This window comes from Anabas testudineus, chromosome 12, assembly GCF_900324465.2.
Source record: "Anabas testudineus chromosome 12, fAnaTes1.2, whole genome shotgun sequence".
NCBI lineage: Eukaryota > Metazoa > Chordata > Actinopteri > Anabantiformes > Anabantidae > Anabas > Anabas testudineus.
The window spans coordinates 4151397-4177254 of NC_046621.1; the positions used below are offsets into that span (position 1 = coordinate 4151397).

The following is a 25858-nucleotide window of genomic DNA, read 5'->3' on the forward strand; positions in this document are numbered from 1 at the left end:
TAGTTTCAGAGCAGAAAGAGTGTTTTCAGAGCTGACCATTGATGTGACTGACTAGTGTATGTTTATTAATTACAAAACCCCTTGATCCATATTGACCTGCACTGTGTTGCAGCTGCAACTACTCTACCTAAACAGTCCATTTCAATATGACTTGCTGAGAAAAACGCAAATATCCATGCAAAACATGGGTGTGGTGCAAATGCAAAGTTGCAGTCTAGCCTTCGACTCTCAGTGCTTTATTTTTCTGGTCAGTTTGACAATGACATTCTTGTTTGTTGAACTTCATATGAAGAGCATGTTCAGTATTTGGTCTTTGCAGTTACTCAAAACTGGGTCACAATTAGCGACACCAGTGTGGAAATGACAGGACGTTTCAGTTCATCTTAGGGATCCAGCCCTTTGAAGGGGAAACAGAAAATAAGTAGAATTCTTGCACACATTATTTCTAGTTTTGACAGATAGCACAATGGCAACTTTCAGCCAGTTACCCACACTTAGAGTGAGGGCCCAAAGATAGAGTACCTCTAGTCCTTTTTGAAACATGCTTTGATCCTGTGCTTACAAAACAAGAAGTGTGTATATGGAGGATTTTCCTAAGAGGTGATTAGTCAGCATCAAACAGCAAATGTGCTGTTGCCACCCTGTGCTGCTGTCGAGTACACGCTAAAGCATCATTCATACACAACACATCGAAATTGTTTATACACCCCTATACGTATTATTTATGGCGTCTCTTACTCCTGACAATATGCAAAACTGTTTGACAGCAGGGGAAAAATCCAGTTTTTCTAGGTTGTAATATTATTGTTACATATACTCCAGATGTTATGTAACGCAAAGCCCTTTTGGCAAACGGTGTTATAGTCATGCATACCGTACATTCAGGATGCAGCAGGTGATCGAATACTGTACATCTGTGAAGAGTGAACTCTGTGTAGAGTATGCACCATGCTGTAATGTTGATGGATAGGTTTACTTTTACGTAGTTAACCTCAGGGAAAAATGGTTTGGTATTCGGACTATTACAAACTTCTTTACTTATTTTTAAGCAGCTCTGAGGTTTGGTATTCTGACTTTTACAAACATCTTGCTCTGCATATAGAAACAAATACTTTGATTAGGTTTTGGTAGTACTGCATCATTTTGCATCTGTGAACCTAACTCCTATTTTTTCTATCTCTGTAGCAGCTGAGCAACATCCAAAAGAGACCCTGCTTCACCTGGCAGTACGTTTGGGTTTGGTGCATCTCTCCCGATTCTTAATTCACCAGCCAAGAGGTCAAAGGGCTTTAACCTTACCCAATCAGGAGGGAGATACACCCCTCCAGCTGGCTCAGAAGGCCGGACAGCACGCCATGTTCAGGGTGCTGGCAGCGTAAGGCTATGAATTTTTCTTTGAAAATACTACTAATAGTTGTTCTTCTGTGATTAAAAAATGTTCTCTTATTTGTGAAAGTTTTGCTCTAATATGCAGGTACACCCACACAATGACATGTTCAGTTTCTCATACAACCACTTGAGTCACAGAGTAGTTTCAGTAACTATTTAAGGAGTTGAAATGCTTTCTGGAGCCGTTTTATTGTATCACAAGTCAAGCTCTTTAAACCCTTTAATCTTAATTAGCTGTTAGAAATAGTACATCATCCAAGGCCTTGTTAGTCTTAACTCAAACATTATTGTCAGAGCTGGGTCAGTCCGCCATCTATTTAGAAAACCACACATGCAAACATCACACACATCTGTCGACTGAGATGTATTTACTCACTATATCTGCAGTAAGGACATTTGCGTTTTTTCCATATGTAAAATGATCCACATACTACAAAAGCCCACTCCACCAGTAAAACACTAGACTTACAGTGGCAAGAAAAAGTATGTGAACATATTGAAATTTCATGGTTTTGTGCATAAAATGTGATCTGACCTTCATCTAAGTCAACAGTATTAGCAAATATCATGTGCCTAAAATAATAGGACAAAAACATTCTGATCTTTATTGTCTTTATTGAGAACAACCATAGAAACCTCATAGTGCTAGTGGGGAAAAAAGTATGTAAACTCTTGGAATTAATTAATGGTTGACCTCCTTCCTCCCGTGGCAGCAATAATTTTAACCAGGCGCTTCCTGTAGCGGTGGATCAGACTTGCACATCATTCAGGAAAGATTTTAGCCCATTCTTCCTGCAGAACTGTTTTAGCTCTGTCATATCATATGGATGTCTCATGTGTGTGGCTCTCTTAAAGTTGTTTCATAACATCTCTAGTGGGTTGAGGTCTAGGCTCTGAATTGGCCACTCCAAACGCCGGATTTTGTTTTTCCGAAGCCATTCTGTTGTGGACTTGCTTTGGTGTTTTGGGTCATTGTCCTGTAGCATCTCTAAACCTCTACAGAGTTTCAGCTGACGTAAAGACATTCTCACATTTTCCTGAATAATTGTTTGATACACTTGGGCATTAATCTTCCCCCCTGTCACTGCAAGCTGGCCAGGCCCTGAACCAGGCCCTGGTTCCCACATCAGGCCCAAACCATGACGTTTCCTCCGCCATACTTTAAAGTTGGAGTGATGTTTTTATGATCATATAGTGTGACCTTTTTATGTCAGATGTAGTGCTGTGTGTTCTTTCCAAATAGTACAATATAATTTCATCAGTCCACAAAACATTTTACTAATACTGCTGTGTAGTGTCCATGTACTCTTTGGCAAACTTCAGGGGTGCAGGAATGTTCTTTTTAGTAAGCAGCAAGCAGGATGTTAGCCAGTTCCACTGATGCCTTCAAATCTTTGGCTGTCTCTTGAGCTGCTTTCTTCGCCTCATTAATGAGTGTTTGTTGTGCTGTTGGGGTCATTTTGACTGGCCGCCCACTTCTTGGTAGAGTAGCCACAGTCCCAATGTTTCTTTATTTGTAGATTGTTTGCCTAACTGTGAACTGGTGAATCTTTAAAGTCTTTGACATCGCTTTGTAACCCTTTCAAGCTTTATGTAAATTAACAATTCTTGATCCTAGATCCTCTGGAAGCCCATTTGGGGTGGCATAGCTCATGGTGTTCTTCTTGAGCAGCGCAAACTCTAAATGTTTGAGTGGTTTTTGTTAGCCAAAAGTAGTTCTAGTCCACACCTTCAAAATAATTTTCTTCCAGGTATGCCAACACCTGACTCCAATTGGCTTTTTGGAGGTTATTATTCCAAGGATTCACATTCTTGCCACTGTATTGTATTATCTGAAGCATTATTATTATCTGACATCTACTTAGGCTGCAAGTTGATATTTTTTAAACTGACAGCTCTTGTTAAGGGGCTAAAAGAGTCGTATGTAAAACAGTAGAACTGGGATGTACACAAAATGTACACAAGCATTTTGTGCCACAGGCATTACAGTATGAATTGTGTGTTTAAGGTGATAGTTGACATTTCCACTTGCAGTGATAAAGTTGTACTGATAACTTTTTAATGGGGAGAAAACATGCAACTGTTTTATCACTGAGAACCTATGATGACTAATGCTGACATTCAGATAAGTCTCGTTAGTTTACTTCCTATGAGCTTCTACTATTTTATTTGAGGGTGTGTTTGCCTTTTTTCTTTCTCCTCATCAGTCCTCCAGGTCCTGTTGTCGGTCCTGTTCCAGGTGTGTGGTGTGTGTGGTCTGACAGCTGCTGCATGCTGAGGTTTTGTTCCTGCACAGACTCCCTGAGCCTCACTGTGCGGCAGGGTTCCAGCAGCTGCCCTCAGGACGCCATAATGGTCCTTCGAGACAGACTGGGAGACCACAACATCCTCAAACTGGTGAGAGCAGACAACACGGTTATTGTGGTTTTGGACAAAAATGTTCAACAAATATTCCCGTACATCTGTGCACGAGGTAATGTGGTGTTGTTGTGGAGATAAGCACATTTGCACAGGTTTTGTTTGAACTTGTGTAAACAGTAAGCCCTTGACTCTCACACTCTTTGACATGCCAGTGGACATGATAAGAGCTAGTCAAGTTACTGTAAACACAACTTGTTAGCTGTTGCTGCCAGTAAATCAGAGGACAGGACAGGGTAATGCTTTGTCATTGTTTTCAAATGTTTGATTACACTGTAGAGTTGTGCATTTACAATCTCGACTGGTTGGGTGTAGGTCTATTTTAGGCAGTATTCTGGATGAATGACCAAATAATCTGATAATATAATAAATTCATGATCTCTTGATTGTTTAGTAGGTTCTTTGACAAAGTTTTAAAATGACTGTGTGGACTCAAGATACACTTTTGTTTCAGATCAGTGTGCTGAGAACTGATTCTGATGGTGACAAGAGAAGAGATGAAGTCGGTTCCAGTAATGAAGGTAATGTCATTTATTTAAATAACCTATCAGCAGAATTAAGTGTAGATTTCCTGTATATGTTGACTGCACATGTGATACTGCCACAGATGAATCAGTGTGTTATCATCCAACTATAAAGTAATTAACTACAATTACTCTAATTGTAACAAAGTACTTGTAATCTGTCGTAATCATGTGTGTGACTACCTATGGTACACATACTGTACATAGTAAGCATGTCATGTGCTAATGTTACCCTGCACATGGTTGTTACAGCTGTGTAACATGAGCTGCGAAAAACAAAAGTCAACATGCGCGCACATACACACCCACACACACACACACACACACACACACACACACACACACACACACACACACACAGTGACAACAGAGAATTAACTGACAATAAGGAAAGTGCTACTAGAATATATGTGGACGGCTTTGTCAGAGGAAACATGCAATTTAAAGCTGTCACACTGGAAACTGGAGAGACTAAATTATATTTGAGTCATTAAAATTAACCACCAACTGATTACACAATAATAAAAAACTAACCATTAGTTGCAGCACAACTAATGCCATCTCACTACATGGTCTCTGCCTGCACAAACAGCCCATATTTTCCATCTGTGTGTGTGTGTGTGTGTGTGTGTGTGAGCATGAAGACTTTTGTGAAGAGCGGTAGAAAACAGACCACCACACATTCACGTGCTCAAACGTTTGTATGGTCAGACATCCATCATTTCCAACCTAAAGAGACTAACCTCCAACAGATACCATAAAAGGCACACTCTCCATTCCATGTGTGTTAGTTCTTCCTCTGAGAGTACAGAGGAAACTTTTCTTCCCTGGAGTGACATGCTCAGACTGGCATGCAACCACACACAGAGAGAGAAAAGGGTCCTTATAGATCTTCTCTGCAGCCACAACCCATCTCACTCAATCTGATATACACACACACACATTCTGTAGCTCCACATAACCTGTGACCACTGTTTTTGGTAACCATAGAGATAGCAGATGGTGGTATCGACTCATAAAGGCAAGCAGGAAGTGTACCTCAGTATTGACCCTGTCCCGTCTTCAGCCCTCATCCATTAATCTTCTCAAAATAACAACCTCGCGGTAGGGAGCATGTGCTCTTCCTCTGAACGTGCTGCTTTGGGTGAGCACAACATTTCACTGGCCAGTCTTCCATTCCTGGATAGTGGAGTCATATCCAGGGAACCTGCTGCCGTGCCGTCAACATGACTCTTCTTGGAAGGAGGAGAGTATTCGTGTGTCATGCATCAACTTCTAGTTAAATATTTTTATTTTTCACAGGCCGTAGCAAGGAGCGAGTGGAAGAGCAAGTGCTGGTGGATAATGTGAGTATACATACAGACAGGCTGCTTATATATACAGTATGTGTGTGTGGAACAGTGTGTGTTGTGTGCTGTAAATGTTTATAGATTTGCCTCTCAAGTTCATTGCTGGTTCTTGCATGCAACTGTGCACATGTTTGTCTTGTTTTCCACTTATCAGTACATGAACCTTCTTCCTTTTTGTGTCTTTTGCTCGTTTGTTTAAAGGTTTTTGAAGAACAGCTTGTTCTTTCTTTGGATGACGATGAAGAAGACTATCCATCTTCATTATCTGGTAACGTCCTCTCCTCTCCTCTCCTCTCCTCTCCTCTCCTCTCCTCTCCTCTCCTCTCCTCTCCTCTCCTCAACATTTTGGCTCGGCCAACACAATAGAAACTTTTCCAGACCAAAATACTGTTTCCATTTTAATATTATGGCAATAATACTGTGGCATCTGGCTTAAATGATGAATGGGTAATCCATAAAAAAACACAACAACATATTTGTGGCTGTACCAAAGAGCTGGGTGTGGGAACAATGCATAATAAGCTGCTTGACAAGCCCTGCCTGAAATCCTTTCTCCTGTGACACTGGCACAATAGGCAGACCTATGTTTTGAATCACATCATAGGAAATCAATACACTTACTGCTTCACAGACACAGAGGGATGCACTGTCTGAGGTTGAGATGCAGTTTACTTTGATCAAATAAATGCATTATACTCCTGGACAGTGACTCAGTCCAGGTCCAGGAATCTGCCCTGTCATTGGGACAAAGACAGGAATGGGGTCAGGCCTGTCCCACTCAAACTCTTTCTGTCTTTCTGAGCAGGGCGATGCCTCCATCTGCCTTGTTGCCCTGCCATCCCCTCCCCCAGGTCTCCTGGGTCGGACAGTGGAGCTCTATACTTGAAGCGAGAGGGGTAATGTTAACAAGCTCAAATGTCTTGGGCTTACAAAAGCTGACATTTTAGGTGGGCCACAGATAATAGCCTTGGATTCTCTTTAAACACACGCGTGCACATCGGATTGTTTGAGCTTAACAAGCGCAAACACTCACTAGCTAGTAAAAACATTGAGGAGGATGCTTCAGTGTTAGTGGCGTTGCCATGGTTTCTGTGGATGCTAATTTCCTGTGTGTAGCTGAAGGAGAGTGAAGAGTTTGTTGTGAACTCTGAAGAGATTCTGCTTCTGCTAACAGTAGCCTGTAAACTTTGTGACCATAAGATGAAGTGTGTGTATTTGTTTTAAGTACTAATGAGTGGGGCATTGATCCCAGTGTTTTCCACTTAAACATACTGCAGATATCTTCTGTATTGCTCAAGTCTCCGAACTCACTCTTGAGCTGAATACTTTTGTTGTTATGACAGCGCGTCAAGGCTACTGTGGCACAGTAGTTGTCATGCAGACTTATTGTTTTTTCCATATCTGTCAAAATGATCGCAGAGGTTTCTCTGGTTTCCCTGACATAACTTATCAGTGTCAGTTTTTGTTGGAGCTGGCTAGTGGGACAATTGCTCTACCAGCTGAGGCCAGTGCTGCAGTCTGTCACCATTTAGATTAAATAGAGCACAGATTTTTATGTCTGTGTGTATGAGTTTGAACAGATATAATGTAAGCTGACAGACAGAGATCTATGCAGAAAAACAAAATAAGCTCACCTCGTACGTTATCGTATGTCTGAGCTCCAAGCTAATGACTTCACTGTGTGAGAGCAGCAGAGGAAATGCCTCTGTGATGCCCAGGATTTCCCTTACATTAGTGCATGCATGGCTTGTCTAGACATCAAAGTCGGGTTGGAAAGTGCACGTGGAGTGTGCCATGAAAATGGCATCTCATCAAGAGTGGTAATTTTCCATCTCCCACCAGACAAACCGTCCACCCCTCTTGAAAACACGCTTGTCCACAGTGGAACAAATGAATTATCTACTGTACACATACTGTACACATTTAATTCACATAAACACTTGTTAGGCACAGTGTGTTCTACATTTAGCTCTACTTAATTGTGCTTACACTATGTGATATTTATGAATAGAGACCATCAGTGTGTCCAATCTTGATGTTTATAGCTAAAATTTACTGCTCAACACTAAACAGAATATAAAAGAGGCTGAAGGAAATTACATCTGTTCGCTTTGTTCATGAGGTATTGCATTAGAGAATGTAAAACTTGAAAGAGAGTATGTCTCAGTGTAAGTAAATAATTCACATATTTCAGAAAAAAGAGATGTGGAGGTTTCTACGAGAACTAACCTTTAAAGGTCAAACAGGGAGTAGGTATGCAGTGTGTCATATTTTCCATTCTTAACTCTAAGTCTTGACATTTCGGTAATGAAAGATCAATGAATTATGGTAACAGTGATCCTGTTGAATTGCTGGTTGTTGATGTGTTTTTGCTCTTCAGGTAAAATTTCTGAGAGCTGAGCTCTGTGTTCAGACAGAACATTATATATCTGGCTCATGTCAGGATGAATAATGGCGACCAAATAATGACTTATCGTTGTGTTTGGTGACATTCAGGAGGATAAAAACAAATTCTTGTTAGACATGTGTTTGATACAATACAGTACAGATCTAAAAAAGCCAAGAGGAGAGATGAGTCTGTTTGACTCATTATAAACTAGACTAAGCCATCCTGAGATTGTCCTGTATATTTATCACAGTAAATGGGCATCCCATGCAGTCTGGACGTCTCCAGAGTCCGATCACCCAGTGTGCACCAGATCCTCCGCTCTCCATGATCAGCAGCAGTGATCAGACAGTCACGCAGCAGGTTTTGCATCGTCCACTCTCTTCAAATATGCTGTTATCATTTGATATTTTGTTACTTTACCATTGTACTTTATTTTCTTCTCTTGTGCTTTTTGCCGTAGCTGGAAGATGTTGACATCAAGTACAGTATCAGCGGAGTGACGAGGGATAGCACAGGGACCGACAGTGGATTATGGGACACAGTTGACTCAGAAGATCTCCTACAAGCAACTGACACTCCTCCACCCTGTTCAGACGTCTTTTGCCTTCCTTCTGTACCCTCTCACCCTCTCTCACCTGTTGACCAGTCCCTTGCCAGACTGAACTGTCCCAACTTCTTTGAAACGACCAATCACAGACACAGTCCAACCATGGACGCCTGTGACCTCAGGTACTATATATGTTTCAAAGTTTTCAGAAAGTGGTGCTGTGGCTGCTTTTGCAGCTCCATGTGTAACTTATCATTTATTACCTCAGTCCCAGTCAAGTGGCTCTGGAGGTGGATAGCGAAGAGGACGGCGCTGAGCCAAAGTCTCCCCTTTCTCCACTCTCGTCAGACGAGCAAAGTGAAGCCATAAGAGAAGCCTTTCATGTGTCTCCTAACCTCACTTGCACTCGCAGCCAGTCTGCCTCCTCAGCATGTGAACCCACCACAAAAGTACAACACCACCACAGTTACCACACTTCTTATCGTACCAGAAGTGCTGTTTGAAGTCTTATGATTTTGTTTTGGGTCATCTTTTTGTCTTTTATCTAGGATTTGGCTGACCAGGGTATTCGACTACGTTCCTATTCCTACTCTTCCTCAAAAATCAGTTTGCGTCCTGCTCGCTTTGGCCGAGACAATCATACTTCAGACATCAGTCCTGGTCAGTAACACGGGTATTTTGTTTTCCCTCACATAGTTAGAATTTCAGTCTGACACATAACTAACATTTACATGAACTAACTTCTCTTATTTTTTGCATGACTAATGAAGCAGACTCACAAGATCGGTTGGTGCAAGAGCTAGCTATTCATTTTCACATTCTGCTAATATAAAACAAACTCTTATTTGGCGTCTAGAAGAGAGTTAGATAAGAAGCTATTACTCTCATGTCTGTACTGTAAATACGAAGCTGCAGCCAGCAGCCATTTAGCTGTTGTTTGCATAAAGGTTGCTAACAGCCACACTGGTTAAGTCTGAATGTGCAACCAGCACTAAAGCTGACCAATAACTATATTTTATCTTATTTATAAAATCCATCCAACTGAAGAAGTGCAAAAACTACAAGTTACTGTTATATGGGATGTGTGAGATTGTTTCTTGGCCAGGAGCAGTGACTTGTTAGTTTTGTAATCACAATAGATTTGCCAAGAAATAGCTGGCACATCACACCCAGAGAGCACAAGTTATTGTTGTCAAACAGTGGCTTTAATATGGATCAAATAAATGAGATGAAATATGATTATGTGGTGAGCTCGAGACATTACATTATGCCACTTGTATTACCTTGAAGTCTTTATGTTAAGCTGCAATAACTGGCTTGTGACTCCAGCTTAATTTTGGAAAGGCAGACATGGAATTGATATCAATCTTCACATTCCTCTCTCTACAAAAACACAGTCCAACATGTCCAAAAATGTTGAACATTTCCTTTAACTGAGGGACAAACAGAAAATGACTCTAGTTTTGCTTGATATTGGCCATGTATTGACATCACATGCACGGACAGCATGAGATAATAACAGCTCTCAGACTGGAATTGACTGTACATGGTGATAGGTTTCACCCTCTATAATTGATGTGTGAGCAGCCCTCTGTGCTAATATGCCCTGTAGATGCCGCACTCCACAGTGTCAGCCACAGCCGATCTCTCCTTCAGGCCCTCTCTCTGTCTAAATCTCTGTCTCTGCTCCACCCTGGTAGTAAGTACTGGACACCTGCAGCCGTCACACCGCGCTAAGGCTCTGCACAGTCAGCATGTCGCTGTCAGCATCAGTGCTTGTGTGTGTGTGGTTGGAGTTCAAGGTTATTACTGAAACTGAGGGATGAACCCACAGATAATTATCACCCAACTCTGCAGCTTCTCTCACCTCTTGGAGCTCATTGTTTTGGTTTCATGTCACAAATCAACAGCTTTGCTGCACCACAGCTTGTTTTGCTGCCTTAAACTGAGCTCAAGTGCTAAACAAAAGAGCTAAACTACATTTAAAACTGAGTTGGTGAAAGTAGAATCATGGCACTGTAATAACCTTGGCGTATTTGCACGATTGTCTGTAGAGTGGGAGTCGAGAAGGAAACTGATTTTCTGTGATAAAATGAGAAGTCGACTGATTGCTTTGCAGACTGGTGGGAGATATGATGCATCTCACTTTGTGTCCCTTGGTGCTTCAGCTTTCACTTGTATCGTTCTCTCGTGACCACCTACCTTCTCGTCTCTGTCATTTTTGCATATCAGCCATTGTTGTAGTCACACGCTTTCATATAAACATGTTGAGAGGGTGAAGTGCTGCTCTGTCGTGTCAGTGAAACCTGACCCTAAGCCATACCATGGGTAATTACTGCAATGTGTGCTTTAGGTGAAGATTGTACCTGTGTTAAGAGGTTCTTGCTTTAACAATAACTTCCTCTATATTTTGTATTTGTTCACAGAGCAAAGAGCCTCCAGCATATCAGAGCAATCACATGAGAAAAGGTATTTATGCTTTAAATTGAATTTATCTATTGTAAGTGAATTATACATTTTTAATGAATGCATCTTTATAAATTACAGTTTTTCTCTGTCCTTATTCTAAATGACTCAGTCTTATTCATTGTCTTCAGTTTCATGAAATATGTCATTTCTAGTGCCAGGAGCAACATATGTGGGTAACTATGACTGCAAGGTTGCTTGGTAACGGCTGCTCGGTGAAGTTTCTGTCGTCTTTAATGAGGCTCTTTTTGTCTTTGTGAAGCAGAGCTGGTTTTATGTTTGTTACAGAAGAAGTGATGCACAGTTATCAGTGTTACCCTGAGCTCCTTCCAGTGTTTGTTTTGTTTTTTTTCAAGTATTTTCTGTGCTTTTAACTGAGGCTCTACACTGTCCCTCTCCTGCGTGAGTTCATTTTCAGATGTGAGCAGCTCAATCATGAAATGCACGTCACAGTGCGTAAGAGACGCCCTGTATGTTCAGCTAAGGGGCCATGATTTGAATGAATGAAAATTGTAATGTAAACTTTCCGTGCCGTCTGTTGGCTCCTAAAGGAGTGGCGCTGATTTAAAACAAGGACGTTGTTTGTCTTCTGTCCCATTAAGAACAATGCCAGCTGACATTTCCTCTACCATTGCACAAACATGTTTAAATACTCTAATTGTGCCGCACTTCTGTAGCTCCCCCTAGTGGAAAATACAAAACAGAATCAGGCATCAGACAAAGTGTAAAAGGCTTCATGGTCATTTCTTGTTAAATCCCATTAATTTAACTTTGTGCTTGTTTTTCGTTTGTAAAGGGAACAACCGGATTAGCGTCTTTTTATATTTCTCGCAGCCTGTCTCAATGGCCTCTTCAGCACAGAAACATTAGTGTGTGTGTCCGTGTGTGTGCTGTTCTTTCAGGGAGATTAGGTTCCGTAAGCGTGCCCAGTCTGCTGACGATGAGGGCAGCATGGAGCTGGCTGAGTCCCTCCAACATCTCACCTTGTCTGAGTTCCTTAAAGAGTATGTGTGGGGGGTTAAACTTTGTCCGCTTGTTTAAACTTCCCCGATCGTCTGAAATAAACTAACTAACCCTAAAATCCGAACAGCCCTACTTACACTATGCTGCATTAACCTAAAAACAACAGACCACAACCTTTCCTTCTTGCATCTCTTCAGTTTGCTCCTCATGTCTCATCTTTCCCCTCTTTACGTTGTTTTTCTCTCTTTTCCTTCCCCTTGTTTCCTGTCTTCTCGTCTCCTGTCACCTCGTTTCCTCTTGTCTCTGTGTTTGCTGTCTTTTCATATCTGTCGTGTGTGGTCTTCTCTCCTCTTTCCTGATTTTTGGCTCCTCGTTTCCTCTCTCCACGTTTCATCTTATGTGCTTGTTTCCTCCCACTTCACTGCATCTCATCTTCTCTAACAGTAAAACAACAAACCAAAACTCTCGTCATTGTCATTTATCATGTTGTTACTGTTCTTTGCTGTTAACATTACTAATTAAAATGTACTTTTACAGCTCAGAGATGCAAAAGAGAGCAACGTCATATAAGTTATATGCTTATAGTATAAGCATATAAGAATATGCAGCTGTACATTTCCTACTGATACAGACTCTCTGCCTGCACCTTCCCAACCTGTCATGCTTGCTTTTGTTTTCCCGTAGTCTCAACAAGAAGAACGCCAGGAAGGCGTGACTAACACATCAGCAAACCAACAACTCACCTCTTTAGTCCTGTAAGTTATAAAACCCAGGCTAACATATCTCTGTCATAACTTTTATTATAGAATTGAAGAAGAGGACTTGAATAATTACAACATCCCAGCAAAGGTGGAGTCAGAGAAGTACAAAGTCATTCGTACCTTCAGTTTTCTCAAGAGCAGGATGTCCAGTACGCGCAACAAGGCCAAGGTAAATCTAAACCATTAACTGTCTGTGCCTGCTGATGTGTGCTGGCTATAACATTTTACAATTAATTGAAGTACAATTAAAAGTATTTGTGGTACTGAGTAGTACAACACTTTTATATGGGCCAGTATCCCAGGTCTAGACTTTGTCTTTGTGTTCTTTGGGAGACACAATCAGGAAATGTTTCTGGGAATAACTCAAGGTCGGAGTGACAGACCAAACACAGTGTCCAGCCTCTTTCCTTTTAATGATTAATCCCCTGTTGTTGAGTCAGCACAGAGACTGGAAGCCCTCCCCGACCTGCATCTGTTGTTTATGCCACGCTTCATTTCCTCGTCAGTAGGTTTTCTTACGATTTGGACAAAGCTGGGGTTTCCTTCCAGGCTCATTTATGTACTTACACGTGGGCTAGTTTACTCTGCAAATAGAAAGTTGGCAAAGATCTTTAACCCGGTTCTGAGAAATATGAATTCTTGATTTGGTCAGATATCTTAGTTGCAGTTGTCAATCGCTTTTCCTTGTTTTTTTTTTTTACTTGTCTATGTGGGCTCTTTGTTCATTCGTATGTCTCTGACATGGTTTTCAAAGGGGAAGGGGAAGGACAGAGAATCCAAGGATAGGCCGCCGCATGGACATCGATTTTTGACAGGGTCCTGTTTAGGCCCCACCATGTGTGTGGTGTGTGACAAACCAGCATCTGGAAAAGACTTGCTGCATTGTTCTGGTAAGTAAGGGAATTATTTTAACAATCTTACATTCATATTGTTTGTGAAAAAAACAAAACAAAAGAATTGTTCTTTCCTAGTTTGTACGACCATCGTCCATAAAGGCTGTAAGGACTCTATCCCCCCATGTTTGAAGGTGAGTGTTGTCTTCACTGCTCGTCTCTACTTGAGTCTGTTGTGGCCGTACATGTTTATACCCTCTGACTGGCTTCTCTCATTTGTATTACTTAGAAACTTCAGGATAAATACTCTGTTACCATGGTGAAGAACAAGACAGCATCTCTCCCACAGAGTGAGTTTACAAGACAAGGGTCAATGATCACCAACTGTTGCATTGTCAAAACTCTTCATGATGCGGATGAAATCTCTAGCTAGTAATATCATTTTGTGGGTGGCCTGGGTATAAATGTTAGTGTAAGTGTAGGTTAATAGTTTGTTCTTGGTTCATAGATTTCACAGTGAGAGACAGTACTCCTCAGAGAGTGATCCCCATTTCTACCTCCCTACCGGTCATGACCCCAAAGGAGAAGAAGGACGCCGTGACTCAGTCCTCATCTCTTTCTCGAAGTTTCCCCAACAGTGACAGGTGAAGAATCTCTTTCTCTTTTTTTGAAATTACAAAATATAGTATATTTACATTGGTAGGAATAATGAGTTGCTTGTTCTCCTCGGTGCAGTCGGCTCAGTGAGACTTCAGAGACAGAGTCTGATGCCCTGAAGGTGACCAGCCAATCAGAAGAGCTCCTGCCAACTCCAACATCCTCCACCTCCACTGAATCATCCTTTGGAGAAGGTATGAGATGGAGTGTTTGATGGTATTTTATATTCAAAAAATCTGATTCAAAAACAAGATTAGATAGATATTAGTCACCAATACCAAGTCCAGATGGGATTATAAAAAGCTATAGTGAATGTTTTCACTATATGTTAAGCAAAGTTTTATGAACACTGACAAACAATTTTCGAATAAGAACATTTCTCTCCACAGACTGTGTGGACACATATACCCACAGTGATGTCTCAGCTGATGAGGACGATTACAAGGCTGAGTCGTGGAGTCTCATAGTAGAGCACAAGTTCTGCAAGAAGCAGGATAAACAAACGATCAAGAGGCAGGATGTTATCTATGGTAAGCAGACGTCAGAGTTGTGAAAGAAGATTTGAATGTGCTGACACGTTTTAATATGAAATACGCATCAGGTGTTGATTCAACACATCTTGTTGAATCCCTGATGCAGAGCTGATGCAGACTGAGCTTCACCATCTACAAACGCTGCACATCATGGCTGAGGTGTTCCGGCGAGGTATGAGGGAGGAAGTGCAGCTTGATACAGAAGTAGTGGAGCGGGTCTTCCCCTGTCTGGACCAGCTGATTCTCTTCCACCACGCCTTCTTCACTGCCATGAAGGAGCGGCGGCAGACTTCAGCCGAGCCCCGGGGACACAGGAACTACCTTATCCAGAGAATAGGAGACATCCTGCTGCATCAGGTTGGCTGATCTTCTAGAACTCCTTTTCTCTATGAGTTGTAATTGCACCCTTACACGGTGAGGGTGTAAATCACTTAGTTTGTGTTTTTTTTTATGAAGTTTTCAGATGAGAATGGAGAGAAAATGAAGCAGGTATATGGAGATTTTTGCAGTCGTCACACTGAAGCAGTCAGTTTTTTCAAAGAGCTTCAGCAACATAACAAAAGATTTCAGAACTTCATTAAGCAACAAGGCAATAATTCTTTGGTGAGACGGCGGGAGATCCCAGAGTGCATTTTGCTGGTAACCCAAAGGATTACAAAATACCCAGTTCTGCTGGAGCGGATCCTGCAATATACTCAAGGTAAGTCATCTATTGCCCTCTGCTGGTGATACAGCTGTATAGCCAACAATACAATATCTAGGATTTCAGATGAAAATATACAGTACAGTTAAAATATACAGTCTTTATGTATTTCTCCTCCATGAATTCTTAGAGGAAACAGAGGAGCACGCCGACCTTTCAAAATCACTGACTCAGATCCGGGAGGTGATAGCAGCTGTGGACTTGAGGGTCAGTGAAAATGAGCAGCACCAGAAGTTACAAGAAGTGTGGAACCGCATGGAGAACCGCAGCTCAGCCAAGCTGAAGAACGGACACACCTTCCGCAAGCAGGACATGATGGGGCCAGGACAAATACTCAAGTACCAGGGCGTGCTCCTCTGGAAGACTGCCACTGGTCGACTAAAAGGTGAGACGGGTTGATTTTGCATCTTTTGAACATGACAGAAATAAAAATAAGTAAAATAAATAAAAATAACTGGTGACATGGAAATATTTTTTCTTTCTTCCACAGATGTCATGGCGCTCCTTCTCACAGACACACTCATCTTCCTACAAGAAAAAGACCAGAAGTATACATTTGCAACAGTGGTATGCACACTTTAAAAGTAATCTACAATCTTACAACCTATTACTTGTTAGAGATAATACATTATTTCATGTTGGGCCATTATCACCTGATGTAAAATAACATACTTTACACTTGGATATACTTCAGGATCAGAAGCCTCCAGTCATCGCACTGCAGAAGTTAATAGTGCGTCAAGTAGCAAATGAAGAGAGAGGAATGTTTCTGATCAGTGCATCAGCTGCAGGGCCAGAAATGTACGAGGTCCACACGTCATCCAAAGAGGAAAGGAACACCTGGATGAGGCTCATTAGAGAGGCAGTTGAGAGGTGTGTGGGTTTATCTGTATATGTGGGTGTGCAAATGAGCAAAAGAAAGATTTTCAAATTAAATGCTGACATTTCATCTAGCTTTTTATTTTTTTTGACTAACCTTCATTTACTGCTTTCACTGATTAGCTGTCCAGAAGAAGAAGAAGAATATACAAGTGAATCTGAAGAGGAGAAGCGTGCTGCTGAAGCTCGTGTTCAGAAGATTTATAAGTTACAAGGTGTTAGAAAAATTCAGCGTTAATTCGTGTTATTTGCAATCTTTTTCTTGAATATTTATTACCCCCGAGTTAACATTTTATCATGCTAACTCCCTGAACCATGTGAACTTGTGTATCAGAGAGTCTGATGAGCCAGGATCAGCAGATCTGCTCCAGCCTGGAGGAGAAGCTGCACATTTACACAGAGCTCTCTGGTCTGAGTGGGAGGACGGATCCTTCGTTGGTAGAACCGCGCCTGCTCGTTCAACCCGACTCAGAAGAGCTGCCCCAGGCTGCCGTGTTGCTAGCTGCAGCTCTGCAAGAGGGTGAGATGATGTAAAATGATGATGATGAAAACTGTATAGGAACAAACACAAAAACTCTGGAATACAGCTACAGTAGAGTTCTTTAGTAATAATAATAAACAAAGGGTGATTTTAAATATATTTCTTACAAAAAATAAAATGCTCAGCCATCGATTAGTTCTTTTATCTAAAACCACACAAAATTGAAAACCCACGTATGTGCAGAACTTTAATAAGAACATGAACTAACCCCAGATTTGCAAGTGATTTCACTCTTGTGTTGTTTTGTTTCCCAGCTGAGAACCTGAAAGCCACACTGTCATCTAAGACCTGTTTACCATCCAGTGACAGCCCGGAAACCGACACTCCGGACTCTGTGTTTCCCGTCAGTCCTGCTCCACTTGTAGATACCCTCTCAAATTCTTCTGAGGCCTCACCTGAAATCCCTGATGCCAATGAGAACAGTTGGACTGAGAACCTTGCACTTCAATCCCCAACTAACTTACAAAAAGCTGACACAAATGACATTGACTGCAAGGTACGGGACAGATTCTGGTATATAAGATGCATTTAGCTTATGGCAGTGCTCGCTTAACCTCATGATACAAGTTGAAATCATACATTAAGTAATTTTTTTTAGCTAAATATTAATAAAGCAATATAATGTAATAGTTTCCCCAGTGCTATTGTTGTGATGGTGGTGATAGAGTGGTGCCACAGAGGTATTGTAGGTTATTATAGCCTTTTACTGGCCGCACCTGATCGTCGCCTCTTTCCATTTCTTCACAGATGTGTGGCTCAAGATTGCCAACAGTTGTTTTAATAATTCAACACAGTCTATTAGAATTACATTTCAGTCTCAATGTGATGAATCATTTATAGGCTCATAATAAAGGAAGAAGTCTATTTAGTTCCCAAAGGCATTGCACCATTAAAAATGGATATGGAGACTTATTCCAATTACCATGCCACAGTGGTGCTACTCAGCTTTTTGTGACCTGTGAGGTAAAGGACTATGATAGAGAAAATAATTTTCCTATCAACTGCTGTGTGGTGGTTCAGCTCTAAAAAATGTAGTCGGAGACCATGCCTCCACCAGGGGGTGCAGATGGTGCATGAATGCAACAAATATTTTGAGTTCCCAGTGTAACGTATAATTTAAGCACAAAATGAACTCTCAAAAACGTATATATGAAAACATAACAGAGTCATTAATATATGTGCTGTGTGTGTTTTTTTTCCATTAACAGGTTGCTCAAAGTGTCCAAAGCCTGACCCAGTTGCTCTACAGTCTGCAGGTCAGTGGATTACTTACAAATGGCCACAAGCTACTTTCTTCCTTCCTCACAGCCCTCATTTATATATTATCATCTATTCAGCAAGTCAACAAAGTTCCTCTCTTTCCAGAATGAACAGGCTATGTTAGTGTCCTATGCAGTTGAGATAAAGACTTTCGTATGTCTGCACACTCCAGTAAACAGAATACCCACACTCCAGATTAAAGCTAAAGGTAGCGAGCTATAGGAAGGAAGAACCTTCTTCTCTTTTAGCTGCCAAGGGACATAGAAGGGTCTTTTGTTTTACTATGCACACACTCCCCTTTGGTGTAAAATGTAAATTTTAGCAGAGTGAGTGTGTGTATTTGCATAAGGGCACATGTGTACACACTCCTGCTTCTCTTTGTCAGTTTGAGGGTTCTCATCACATTTTCTCACATCATTTTCATATTCAAATGTCTGCAGCCCTTCTTGCACATGAATCTGAAAAACGCTGTTGTAGCTTAGGTGGTGGGGTCATTTCACCATATAAAGAGATGTTGTTATCTCAACACATAAAAAGTCAGAGGACCCACCAACACTGACCATACTTTCCGTCACATTTTGCCATTCAAATCACATGCTCTTATTGACTGTTGTGAGGCTGCATGTGTTGTTAAAGTGGCGGTTGACCCTTTGCATTTCCATGAACCCTATATGTGTGCATTTCTACCCCTCTGCCAGGCTGCTGTGACTATTCAGGACAGCTGCTATGAGGTCCAGAAGCTTCTCCTCCAAGAGACAGGGCGCCCTTCCCAAAGCGCTCCTCGACAGCACCTTTCAAGCTTCCGGGGCAGTACCCTGCAAGAACAGGAGAAGCAGCGGAACCTGGCTCAGCAGCTCCAGGAGCGACTGCACCAAGAGAAGGAGCGCTGGGAGAAAGAGTGCCAGGCCAGGGAGAGCCAACAGGAGGAACAGGAGAGCAAGTTGGAGGAGCGGGAGAGGCAGTGCCACCTTGAGGCGGAGAGACTCAGGCGGAAGAGGGAAGAGCTGGACGAACAGCTGGAGGAGTACCAGCAGAGCCTGGAGCGGCTGAGGGAGGGTCAGAGGAAAGTGGAGATGGAGCGTGAGCACCTAAAGAACCAGCAAAAGGTGCTGCAGAGCTGGAGGAACGGCCAGCAAAAGAGCCTGGCGACTGGGATTCCTCACATGGTCATCTCTCTAGATGGGCAGCAGGTAGCTGCGTGCACACAACTGATAACGTCCTCTTTCTTCTGTCTGTGGATTTTTAAAGTCTAAAGCTGGCGGCTCAGTAATGGTCCTGTTCACAAGTGTGCTATAGCTATGCTGTGTTTATGGAGTATTTCTGCTAAAGTCATTAATGAGAAGCTTTTCTCAGACAGCTGTCAGCCTGAGTTACGCTGGTTCACTCATTTACACAGAGGGGCCCAATCCCCTCTTGATATGTGACCTGTGATAATGAGAGCAATTTCAGCATCATTTGTCTTAGTGCTCCAGCAGCTCCACTCACCAATAAACATCTTAATGATTGATGATAATTAAACCGTTGCAAATAAAAGCTCTAACAAAATAATTAAAACCAGAGGCACGTAGCCTAAGAAAACAATCAATAGTCTCCAAAAGGGCTTAAATTATTGACACTTTGTTTGAAAAGCACTACAGCAAAATCCCCCCTGCAGCTGGAAGGCATGGAAGATAAAGGGAGCCCTGTTCTCACTGTGCCCTTTAAGTCCCAGTGTACCTCACATGGAAAAGCAGCAGTGGCGAAACAAATATAGCACATACATCGCTGTGAGCCTCTGCTTTGTGCTGCTCAGTTCAGCAGGTGTGACTGTTCAAAAGACGCGGCGAGCACTCGAATGGACGGACAAATGAGGAGACTCGTGTTACAATATTCCCTGTCTCCCTCATTAATTTACACACCACCTTAGGCTTTCACAGGACAGACGTGATAAGACTCTCCTGGCTTTTTTTTTTCTCTTTTCAATCCATGCGTAGGTTGCATTAACAGTAGTGGTCTGACAAAGCGTTGTGGAGGCAGTGGAGGTCCTAATGTTCCCCTGCTAATGTTTTAGCCAGAGGCATCAGTTCATAGGGTCAGAGACAGATTGAATGACGTACATACACATGCACACACCAGCTATCAGGTCTTTTCTAATTAACTGTGCTGCCTCAGCTCAGCATAAGATGTTGATGTGAAGATGTGGCATGAGAGAGAGGTGTTAGGAGAGAACATGAGAGAGGATGTGATATTTTTCACAAAATAAAGGGTCAGTTCTCCCAAACGACCACATATTTCTCCACGTAACCGCTGGTTTTATCTAGTTTTGCATTATAGCAGTCTGTCCATTACTCAGAGTAATCTACAGTACCCACTGTAACATTTATGAGGACAGAAGAAATGGTTTCTTTAAAATTTATGACAACCAATAAGAAATCATTTTTTAGTGCTGTGAACACTATATATTAAATGATTCCATACTGATGGATGTCTCAAAATCCAAACGACAGACAGGACAAAATACAAAATAGATTTGTCCTTTCGTGTTTTTAGGATAGATTAACTGAGAAGCAGCCTCTCTGTTACAGGAATGTCCTGATCACATTCACACTGTTACAGGCACATTCACACCTGGAAGCTTTGGCAGTACAACCACAGTCTGAGCCGTTTGGGTTAGAGACCTTGTTTAAAGGCTGGAGCACCCGCTTAAATTAAATCTAGCTGTGCAGCTTAAGAGAAGTGAATGCAAGGTATTTACACAGAGCCCTTAAGTGTGGTCTGTAAAGTATAATATGTATTTGTGAACCTACTTGCAAATGCATCACTGCATTGCAAAGGTTTGTTGTTGAGGGACTTCACAGATGTAGAAACCATCCAACCATCAATGCCCATTCTTTCATCTTACAGCTCCTTTAATCGGCATGATGTTTGCTTGTTCCCTCAGGATTCTGAACTGAATGAGTCCAGAGACCATGCGGGTAACGGCTCCGTGTTTGTGAACGAGGCTGCATTTGTCAGCACCAGCATCAACAACCGCCACATCCACCATAAAAGAAATGATCCTAGTGCACACAACTGTCTCAACACGCTGCTGGCCAGATCCAACAGCAGACAGTCCCCCACAGCTAATGCTCCACACTCCCAGGGATGGGTGATGGGAACAGGATGTCTCTTCAGCCCTGGAGGACGGCTGGGAATGCAGCACTTGTCAACTGGTAAGAAATACCTACAAGTTCATGTTTTATCATCTGTAAAATATCAGAAAAATGCATGTCACAGTATGCTGAAACCTAAACAAACATCTTTGAATAGTGTGTTTTGTCCCACTATCTATCGAAAACCCAATCAAATAAGTCTCCCAACATTTTTGGCTTGGCAGCTAATTGGTCATCACAGTTCTCAAACACAAAGTGTTATTAAAGAGGAGGTGATACAACACAGTGATACACATGCCCTGGTCCTTTTTTTTTTTTTTTTTTTTTTAAATGTGTACATTAAATTTAATCGTAATGAGTAAAACTATTACATTAAACTGTTTTCTTTGCCGTCAGTTTCCATTAGTGATAATACATTTGATGTGGAAACATCTGCTACTGAAGATATAAAGTATCTCATTATGTGTCTTAGAGAAAATTTCACAACATTACACAGCTGAAGTGCTTGTAGTAGTGCGCTAAAATCATACAGTCTCTGCTGCTCAGCAGAATTGAGAAATCTGGTACCTGTGAGAATGTAAACAAACCCTGTGCTTGCACTGGTTTCACCCATGTATGTGAGACCATACTGTACACACACACACACACACACACACACACACACACACACACACACACACACACACACACACACACACACACACACACACTGATGCACCTCTGTCAAGGCTGTATCCCTGGTGAGGCCTCGTCTGTCCTTCCTCACGGTTAATCAGTGTCTCCTGACAAAGAAACCACCCTCTCCTCCCCACCACCTCCAGCTGCACCAGCAGCAATCCTGGCCTCCGCCTGACATAGGAAAAGAAAATCAATGGTTTCTCTATCTATTGACTGGTAGGGCAGACAACAGCATGTGAATCACAGTTCAGAGGCGATGGCTGACTGATTGGGACATTGATCTAAAAAAATCTTTACAAAACTCATTACAGCATGACTTGTCATCGCATCAGGCGAAGGGGGAGGTGAAATGAGAGGAATGAGATATGCAGACACACATTAATCTCTGTTTCACTCGCGAGGTGTTGGCTACATTCTCACGTTTGATAGCCTTCATTCCTAATCCATTCATGCACACACTCATTCAAATATGCAGGCCAGGCGGGGAAAATTACAGGTTACATATGACTTGTCTCTCAGCCCTTATGAAAATAGGGTCATTGTTAACTGCACCTATTGGACTTTGTTTACCAGCTGTAGCAGGCTGCAAAATCTCTTCCTCATTGATCAGCTTATTAACCTTTCCTCGTTATTGAGCACACACAAGCCCCAGTGAAACCTGAGTCACTTGTTAACAAGCATGGGGCGTATACTTGGCTGCCACCTACAACGCAGGGTGTGTTCCTGTTGACTTCTCTCCACAGTGCATTCCTCAGCGGATCCCATGAGAGCCTCCAATGAAATAATCTTACACTGAATAAAATTTTTGATACTCGTATCATTATTTTCCAGTAGATTTAGGGTTCTACTAGGAGTCATTTATGTATTTATGGACTTGTCTCAGATTTTTAAGAGCTCCTTTGTAGCTACTTATTTGATCACATTCTTCCTGGTATATAGAGGAACTTGGTGTCATGTTTTTCATGTGAAAAGTAAAAAAGTCTATCAAACGTAAATCCTTCATTGTGCTGAAAATCACCATGACCTCACCTCTTATTCTCATCTGAGCATGTGAAAAAATCTTCTCATGCACACACACACACACACACACACACACACACACACACACACACACACACACACACACACACACACACACACACCCTATTTCATCCAAAAGACTTCCATAATTTGTTCCTGTACAGTGGCTTCTTGGGAAACCAGTTGGTTGGAATGTCATGAAGACGTCTCATCTGATTAATCGTATCGGGTTTTTGTTGCTCACCTTTTCATACAAAGGATGAGAACATCATGAGCTGGCTGAGGAAGAAAAGACAAATGAAACCAGTGCTCCTCACACTGTGTAGTCATTCATACCTAGCATAACATACTGCATGATGCACAAATGTGCTTTGTGACTATAACAAAACACGAGCTGCACAGTAATGGCTAGATGATACTAATGGTTATTTTGCTCAATACCGAGATCTGGTATAGAATGAAATAGAACTTGATATGTCGCACCAGAACATAACCAGGTCAAATGCATTTGGTCATTATGTTGATCACAGAGGCTAAAAGAGATTTTATGAGATGTTGTCCGGTGGGCATTTATTTGAGTTTAGATGATCAGTATGTAAATATATGTTCCTTTATACCTTGGTTTTCAATGAGGTATCATACACCAGTGACATAGAAGCTAATCATATATTTACCTGAAGTAAACCTTCATTAAATGTATCCCACAGATTAAAATAACATCTTACCTAATCTAAAATGTTTTTTCATGAGTTACATTATCGAAATACTGGAGGTCCTGGCTCCATATTAATAAGACTAACATCATATTACCTGAAGGATAAAGCTCTAAGACAGGGATTGAGTGTTCTTGTCATCAGGCTGCATGCTGATTCATCTGTCAGAAAGCTATATCTATATGGTGGCTAACAGAGCTAATCTAACAGACTCTTATATAATTAATCAAAAATAGACACCTTCCTACAGGGACACAATGAGGCAATTTATAGTTCATGCCATCTGGTACCATGACAGCACACCTGCACTAATGCTAGACAGCACCCACCATGCACAAAAATGTAAGAATGCAAGCACACATATGCACAATAACAACTAGATACTACCCACAAAAACACACCGTCTTTCAGTGCTGCTCTAATTGAATAATACTGCTATTAAACCATAAAGATAACTCCAACTGTGAGAATGAACAAGATACCTGAAGCTGAGGATTTAACATTTTGCTCATACACACTTCAGTATACTGTATGTTTACCAACCTAAGTGTTTGAGTCCGTTTATGTGGTTGAAAGCTTCTTCATTTCCTCATCTTATCAACTATCAAGTGTGAAGAAGCAGGTGTCATTGAATCCCGACCATGACGATTGATTATATTGGCAGAAGAAAATGATAAAAGTGATATATCTACGTAGAAGGGGAACTGATGAATAGCTTGAAAATCTTCCTGTTTTCATTCTAAGTCTCACGCAGGAGATAGCAGCAGAACTGCAGCTGCTGTGTTTGATCCACGTGCCGTTAGTGATTACAACAATTAGACTGAGCTCATTAAACAAGTGGCTAAATGTCCCATTCTGGTGATTATTTATCAATGGTTACTGAATGATAAAACCACCTTATTTTGAATGCGGTCGATGCATCGTTAGAGTCTTCAGCTACTGTTCTTCAACACAGAATGCTGTAACTGTGTTTTTTATGTACCCACACAGATCATAACAGCCATAGCTACATTGGAGAGACCTGGTCGTCCACAGCAAGCAGAGCTGACCCGTATCCTGTGCTCCCGCATCCCAGTGACTCTCAGCTGGACCTCAGTGCCCCGGTTTCCTTGGAGACTGACAGTGGCGGGGAAGAGGGCAGGGAGGAAACCATTGTGTACCTCTGAATGTGGATATATTTTAGACTTTAAAAAGACATCCTGCACTTGGACCAAGAAAGAGACATATATAAAGCATCAGGACCAGGACCAGGACTGGATCAGGGCATCTTCAAAAAGCATTTTCTCTGTAAAAACGCCTTTTTTTGTCTGTTATTGTATGTTTTTGTAGAGAGTTACTGGAGACAGCAAGGGAGAAACAGAAATAAAGAAATGGAGGCTGTTCGAGATTCAATCTCACACATGTCATGCACCTTAGCTTGAGCCACCATTGGGTGTTAAGCGTGTGAGGTCTTTATTGGCTGCCTGAGCCCTTGTAGACACACCTTTTCCCCTCTATGCTTTCTACTGTCCATCCCTCACTGCTTTCTTTTCTTAGGTCCCACATGTCTCGTCCCTCGAGCGCTATATTTATTAAATTTTCCACAGAGGGAGAAAAAGCATACCCGCATTTTCAGACTTGCTGCCTGTAGCCATCATCTACTTCTTGTTATTTACACATCTATTAAGGACATTTTTTCTTGTCAAGTGAGTGCAGATGTGGAGTAGAAAGATGTTGCAGCTGTGCTAATGTGTCAGTTTTCCCCACAAAAACATGGGCAAACATGTTTTGAACATATCTGTTGATACAAAAAATAAAAAGAAGTCACGGCACAAGAAGATGAACATAAAAGAAATATGCTGGTTCATGCTGTTTTAAGCAATAATGTAATTCTTTAAACAATTCTCCTCTTAAATCACTGAATGCAATTTTTGTTTGCTTTCATTTGTGCTTTCACTTTGAGCAATGCTAGCAGCATAACTAGAGGGATTTTTCATATCTCTCGGCCAGTGGGTCCAAACTGAAATGTCTCAAAAATTGTTGGATGGATTGCCAATTCAAGGGTCCCCTGAGGGTTAATTCTAGTCACTGTGGTGATTTGGTGGCTTTTTCTCTTGTGCCACAA

At 41.6% G+C, this 25858-nt stretch overlaps 1 protein-coding gene across 5 annotated transcripts in view; it reads left to right on the top strand.

Moving 5' to 3' along the window:
• The window catches only part of arhgef28a (Rho guanine nucleotide exchange factor (GEF) 28a), a 34894-nt gene extending 9377 nt beyond the window's left edge, over positions 1 to 25517 (top strand). For 2 of the 5 annotated variants that reach the window (XM_026354450.1, XM_026354451.1), the window contains exons 5-35: positions 1186 to 1375; positions 3597 to 3786; positions 4262 to 4328; positions 5634 to 5677; positions 5882 to 5948; positions 8320 to 8429; positions 8530 to 8798; positions 8885 to 9065; positions 9165 to 9276; positions 10229 to 10315; positions 11043 to 11085; positions 11985 to 12086; positions 12852 to 12975; positions 13561 to 13696; positions 13778 to 13833; positions 13929 to 13989; positions 14148 to 14283; positions 14375 to 14490; positions 14686 to 14826; positions 14936 to 15186; positions 15286 to 15529; positions 15663 to 15917; positions 16023 to 16099; positions 16227 to 16405; positions 16535 to 16626; positions 16746 to 16931; positions 17207 to 17448; positions 18161 to 18208; positions 18911 to 19402; positions 21133 to 21403; positions 24745 to 25517. In XM_026354450.1, coding sequence (XP_026210235.1) covers positions 1186 to 1375; positions 3597 to 3786; positions 4262 to 4328; positions 5634 to 5677; positions 5882 to 5948; positions 8320 to 8429; positions 8530 to 8798; positions 8885 to 9065; positions 9165 to 9276; positions 10229 to 10315; positions 11043 to 11085; positions 11985 to 12086; positions 12852 to 12975; positions 13561 to 13696; positions 13778 to 13833; positions 13929 to 13989; positions 14148 to 14283; positions 14375 to 14490; positions 14686 to 14826; positions 14936 to 15186; positions 15286 to 15529; positions 15663 to 15917; positions 16023 to 16099; positions 16227 to 16405; positions 16535 to 16626; positions 16746 to 16931; positions 17207 to 17448; positions 18161 to 18208; positions 18911 to 19402; positions 21133 to 21403; positions 24745 to 24920 — 4745 coding nt within the window. In that variant the 3' untranslated portion in view covers positions 24921 to 25517. The remainder of the gene's footprint in view (positions 1 to 1185; positions 1376 to 3596; positions 3787 to 4261; positions 4329 to 5633; positions 5678 to 5881; positions 5949 to 8319; positions 8430 to 8529; positions 8799 to 8884; positions 9066 to 9164; positions 9277 to 10228; positions 10316 to 11042; positions 11086 to 11984; positions 12087 to 12851; positions 12976 to 13560; positions 13697 to 13777; positions 13834 to 13928; positions 13990 to 14147; positions 14284 to 14374; positions 14491 to 14685; positions 14827 to 14935; positions 15187 to 15285; positions 15530 to 15662; positions 15918 to 16022; positions 16100 to 16226; positions 16406 to 16534; positions 16627 to 16745; positions 16932 to 17206; positions 17449 to 18160; positions 18209 to 18910; positions 19403 to 21132; positions 21404 to 24744) is intronic. The other 3 variants (XM_026354453.1, XM_026354452.1, XM_026354454.1) reach the window with 3 other exon arrangements.
• The last annotated feature ends 341 nt before the right edge of the window (positions 25518 to 25858 follow it).